The sequence below is a fragment of the Neopelma chrysocephalum genome, unplaced genomic scaffold (assembly GCF_003984885.1).
Source record: "Neopelma chrysocephalum unplaced genomic scaffold, ASM398488v2 Primary Assembly neopelma1_74, whole genome shotgun sequence".
Taxonomy (NCBI): Eukaryota; Metazoa; Chordata; class Aves; order Passeriformes; family Pipridae; genus Neopelma; species Neopelma chrysocephalum.
The window spans coordinates 6600175-6605834 of record NW_020897735.1 but is presented as its reverse complement, the minus strand read 5'-3'; the positions used below and the strand labels follow the sequence as shown (position 1 = coordinate 6605834).

Here is a 5660-nt window from a genome sequence, read left to right as displayed (position 1 = left end):
TGCAGTGACGGGGTTTGGTGTCGATGCAGTCACAGGGTGAAGGCTTCAGGGCACCACTGTCACCCCGTGGTACCATTGTCACCCCGTGGCCCTTTTCCTGCTGGTTTTCCGGCCCCCCCGAGTTTCCTCTCCAGGGGCAGCCAGGCTCGAGCCCACGAGGCACAGATTTCTCTGATTAGGCAAGGCCAGGCAGCCTCTCCCCTTTCGTTTTCAGCTGCCTCTTCCTCCCCTTCCCCGTGGGCAGCCCCAGCATCCGCCCCGGGCGCAGCAGCACCGGCACCACAACAGACACCAGGCACTGCCATGGATCCAAGTGCACGGGAGCCCCTCGTGAGGAAAACGAGCTCCTCGTACCAGACCTTCCCCGAGAGCAGCATCAGGAGGCTCGACAAGGAGTACCTGCGGTGAGGGCTGGGCTGGAGCCACAGGGGGGGCTGCAGGTCGCGGTTGTGCCCCCCATCCCGAGGGCACTGGGCTGGAGGGAGCTGGGGGCAAGAGCTGTTTCATGGTGCTGCCCCTCCCGAGCTGCCTTGAGGTGGGGTCTCATCCTGACCAAGGGTGTGTGGTGCTGGATGAGCCCACTTGAAATACAGATGGGTTCATGTGCTTTGGGGCTGCAACCCCCATGGGGGCATGAGGTCCTGCTGGGGGGCACGGGGGGCTTTGAAGGAACCTTCTCCCTGCTCTGCCGGGATGAGCCAGCTGCCAGCTGGGTCTGTGGGGCCACCCAGCTCCAGCTTCTGCTTTTTTTGATTTGTTGAACCCGCTGAACGCTGCCTGGCACAGAGGGAAGGATCAGCGGTGCCCAGGGGAGACAGGGTCCCACTACTCCCCACGCAGCAGGAGCTCAGAGGAACCCCACCAGCCCGGGGCCGTGCAGAGGCATTCCCTGGGAAAATCCCTCCACGGGTGTCACAAGAACCTCGGCAAAGGCTGGGGGAAGCTGCAGGACGGAATTTAAGTTTCTGCTGGGTGGAATAAGGGCGCCCAACACATCCTTCTCTCTCTGTCCCTCCCTCAGGAGCCTCCACAACAAGCGGCTCTACCTGGCCGTGTTTGCCGCTGTCCTGGGGAACTTCAGCTTCGGCTTCGCCCTGGTTTACCCCTCGCCCGTCATCCCTGCCCTGGAGGCTCATCCCAGCCCCGCGCTGAGGCTGGACCAGCACACGGCGCCCTGGTTCGGGGTGAGGAGCGGGGCTGTCCCTGCCGGGGCGTGGGGCAGGGCCGAGGGGGGTGTGCGGGGGCAGCCCGGTCTCACCACAGCCCCTCTCGGTGCCCCCGCAGTCGGTGTTCACGCTGGGAGCGGCGGCGGGGGGGCTCAGCACCATGATGCTCAACGACTGCCTGGGCCGCAAGCTCAGCATCATGTTCTCGGCGCTGCCCTCGGCCGTGGGATACGCGCTGATGGCCGGTGCCCAGGGCGTCTGGATGCTGCTGCTGGGCCGGGTGCTGACGGGCTACGCCGGCGGGGTGACCTCCGCCTCCATCCCGGTAACGTGCCGCGGGAGGGAGTTCGCCGGGGAATTGCGGGGCGGGAGATGCCGCGGTGCTGTAGCTGAGGCACCGGCAGAGCTCCAGGGCTGTGGCTGGGAGAACGGGGATGGCGATGGAGCACCAGGTTAGCAGCCTGAGTCGGTGCCGGAATTTCTTGCCTGCAGAAAAGCAAAGGCAGGTCCTAATTCCCTGAGGTTGTTTCCTCCCAAACACCGTCCTCGTGTTTCGTGCAGAGGGGAAGGATTGAGTAACGCCAGGGCACCTCTTTCCAGTAACACAGTCCAAGCACTTCTCCCGTGCCGGGGGGAGGGAGGGAAGTGGCGGTGCCGCTGGACCGCTCAGGTCTCCGCCCCAAGAGGGCAATTTCCCAGCAATTTGGGTTTCCCTTGGCCACGGGGAACGACTGCAAGGTGACAGAGGGCAGGTTTGGGGGGTGACAAGTGGATGTTGCGGCTCTGTAAAGCGTGTGTTGTCCCTCTGCAGGTTTACATCTCGGAGATCTCCCACCCCGGGGTCAGGGGCATGCTGGGTGCCTGCCCTCAGATCATGGCAGTGCTGGGCTCCCTCGTCCTGTATGCCCTGGGCAAGTATCTCAGTGTTCAGGGGGCAGGAAACCCTCAGTGGGACTGCAGGGAAGGGGAGTTTAAAATAAACGATTTTCTCAGCTAGTTGATGGATTCTTCCCCTCACACCCACCACCACAGGGGTGCTCAGGGGGTCACCCACGTGCACCTTTCACTGGTGTGTGTGCTCAGAGGGGTAAATCCATAACCCACACGAACCCGTGGCCATCACTGTACCTGCAGACCCAGGTCCTGCTGAGGTTTTGCCAGGGCTGAAGGGCAGCACAGAATGACCTGCGTGTGCATCAGCTGCCACCACGTGCCCTGGTGTTGCTGCAGGATCTTGCTGGATACCCAAAGATTTGGGAGAGCTTGCTGGAATTTCCCCATATCGTACAGCTGGAAATGCTGCTTTTCTAGGAGAAAATATATGTAAATTTTTTTAATTATTATTATTATTATTAGTTTTCCTGCTAGACTTATTAAATCATTGGGGTGCCCAGGTGGAGGCAAGGCCAGGACACCCATCCCTGTGTGCTTTCCCCCCTGACTGTTCTGCTCTGGCAGGGCTGGTCCTGGACTGGCGCTGGCTGGCCGTCGCCGGGGAGGTGCCGGTGCTTGTCATGATCATCCTGCTCTGCTTCATGCCCAACTCTCCCCGGTTCCTGCTGTCCCAGGGGAAGGAGGAGGAGGCCCTGGGATCCCTGTGCTGGCTGCGAGGTGAAGACACAGACTATGCCCGGGAATACGAGCAGATCAAGGACAGCGTGAGGAAGCAGGTGAGGAGGCTCAACGCCAGCACAGGGAAATGTAACATGAAAACTGCAAAATCCCTCCTTTGGGCAACTCCTAAGCCATCCTCTGGGTGCCCCAGTGGTGCTCAGAGGTGCTATCACTTTGGGTTTCTGGCTTTGTCCCCTCCAGAGCCGTCGTGTTTCCTGTGCTGAGATCAAGGACCCCTTCCTTTACAAGCCCATCCTGATTGCGGGGGTGATGAGGTTCCTGCAGCAGCTCTCGGGTGTCACCTGCATCCTCGTGTACCTGCAGTCAATATTCAAGAAAACATCCGTGATCCTGGTGAGCCCTGGGGTTCAGCCCCTGCTCGGGCTGCCTCGGCTGCAGGGATGGTTGCCCAATGCTCCAAGTCCCCTACAGACATAAGATCCCAACTTGGAAGCCTTTTTTAAAGCACTTGGTTGGCAGCAATTGCCAAGCACCTGCCCTGCAAGAGGCTGCATGAGGATGGGGAGCAGGACTGGCCCTACTGTCTCCCTGCTCTCCTCCTCTGAGCTTCAGGCATATCTTCTCCAGTTTCTTACAAGGAGAACAGCTTTGACCAAGTCGTCAGCCTGGTCAAGGCAGCACCTGCAGGAATTTTCCCCTTTCCTGGCTGTCCCAGCTCAGCTTCCCCCTCATTTTTTTGCAGAAACCAGAGTATGATGCAGCTCTTGTTGGCTTGGTACGTCTGTTCTCGGTGGCGATCGCTGCCGTGTCGATGGATAAAGCTGGGAGGAAGATTCTTCTCTTTGTATCAGGTATGTCTCCCTCCCACTGTTGGGCAAAGGAAGCTCTTATTTAAGGATTTCCAGGAGCTCTGCAAACATGCAAGAGGCGAAGCTTCAGCCCTACAGGACTCAGCAAGGGAGGTGGGGAGGTCTCTTTCCCCTAGTGGTGGCTGAGCTCCTCAGCAGAGGCTTTTTCAGGAGCCCAGTCCTTGGCACAGAAGGGATCACTCACCCTTTGTTCCCACTTTGCCGTTGTATCTCTCCACAGCTGGTGTCATGTTGGCCTCCGACCTGACCATGGGGATCTACATCCACTTCATGCCAGCTTCTCACAACAGCACCACTGCCAACCAGACCCTGCTGAGCTCTGCCAGCCTTCCTGCTGAGCCAACCAACTACATCACCCTCATCCCCCTCCTGGCAACCATGTTCTTCATAATGGGTAGGTGCAGAGAGCCCAGGACCCTCAGCACAGGGCTGGGGACCAGCTGGGGAGATGCTTCTCATCTGAGGCTCGGTGATACAGGGCAAGGAGATGGGGTTTGGAGTTGGAAGGCAGGCAGATGAAGAGAAAGAAAGATGGCAACTGAAGTTGCTTTGACAGCAGGAGTGGGGGAGATGACGATTGCTGGGGTTGCAGGGCAGGATTTCACAGGGCTCTTCTGCACTCCTCAGTGAGCTTCGAAGCCTCAACAGCCTCACCTTACCCTCCTCCCCCACAGGTTATGCCTTGGGCTGGGGCCCCATCACCTGGCTGCTGATGTCGGAGATCCTCCCTCTGAAAGCCCGAGGGGTGGCCTCGGGCCTCTGTGTCATCGTGAGCTGGCTGACAGCCTTCACCCTGACCCAGTTCTTCCTGCCAGTCGTGGTGGGTACTGCCCAGGGGGGCGTCCAGCAGCCCCTCCTCGGCCCCTCTCTGTACCAGCTCACACCTGCCTTCTGTCCCCCCTTCCAGAACGCCTTCGGCCTCGAGGTGCCCTTCCTGTTCTTCGCCGTCATCAGTGCTGGGAACATCTTATTCACGGGCTGCTGCGTCCCCGAGACCAAGGGCAGGTCCCTGGAGCAGATCGAGGCCTTCTTCAGGACTGGCCGGAGGTCGTTCATGAGGTAGGAGCTGCCACCACCAGCCCGTGCCAGGCTGCCCGTCCACAGGCTCGAGGGCAAAGCAACCGTGGTGCTACTGGAGGTGGAGGCTGGAGCTCCCTGGGACAGTGCTGGGACAGGAATGGGCAGCAACAATCGTCTGGCTTTGGGTGCAGAAGGTGCCAGCTGGAACTTTACCTTCTCCTCCCGTCATTCAACACTACCTGTTGCTCTCTGGGCAACGTGTCAATCCATGGTTGGGGCCGAGGAACCAGTGCCAGGCTGGAGGTAAAGGTGTCTTGGAAAATAAAGGCGAGGCTGCAGACAGGAGAGCACGGACATCCTTTGCTCAGCAGCCACCAAAGCAGCCCGAGAGCCTGAGGGGTTTGGCTGGAGCAGAGTTAACAGCTGGAGCCGTTCTGGCAAAAGCTCGTCGTGTAGTTGCAAGAATAAAACAGTTTTGCCTCCAACTGCAAGACGTTGCCTTGATTTGTGGAGGAGAGAGCTGCTGGTGGGTGGGACAGGAGAGGCAGAGCAGGACTGTGGCAAGGGGAGCACAGCAGCCTGCAGCTTCCACATGAGTCTTGTGTACTCAAGGACTGTGAAAGAGGCAGAGCCAGGTGTTTTGTATAAAAAGCTGCCACGTTTTATTGCTCTAAAAACACACATTACACTAGAAGCCTAATGAACAGGACCAAATACAGTTCACAAAGAAAATCCAGGACAAAAGAACGGGAACAGACAAACATTCAGCTGTAGTGCAAGTGATACACTGTAGGAAAGACACAGTGAGTACTGACAACACTTTGTAAGGGGGTGGGTCCTTCCCACCCCAGGGTTTTACTCGTCCACAAAGAGGAAGGTGGATGTGCCTCCATCACAGTTGTGTGGAGCCTCCCCCTCCATCACTTCGAGATTTCAGCTGCATAGTTGGGAGCAAGTTGCTCTTACCCCTTTCCTGTGTGTCCTGCAAGATTAAGGTCTTTTTTCAATTATCTGTTAGAGCCTAACCCTG

At 58.4% G+C, this 5660-nt stretch overlaps 1 protein-coding gene across 1 annotated transcript; it reads left to right on the top strand.

Moving 5' to 3' along the window:
* The first annotated feature begins 266 nt into the window (after window positions 1-266).
* Window positions 267-5104, top strand: SLC2A6 (solute carrier family 2 member 6). The gene is made up of 10 exons (XM_027687804.1): window positions 267-404; window positions 1022-1184; window positions 1285-1491; window positions 1978-2077; window positions 2625-2836; window positions 2982-3134; window positions 3484-3592; window positions 3831-4004; window positions 4285-4430; window positions 4518-5104. Exons 1-10 carry the CDS (start codon window positions 304-306, stop codon window positions 4671-4673), a joined length of 1521 nt encoding a protein of 506 aa, XP_027543605.1. The 5' UTR covers window positions 267-303; the 3' UTR covers window positions 4674-5104.
* The last annotated feature ends 556 nt before the right edge of the window (window positions 5105-5660 follow it).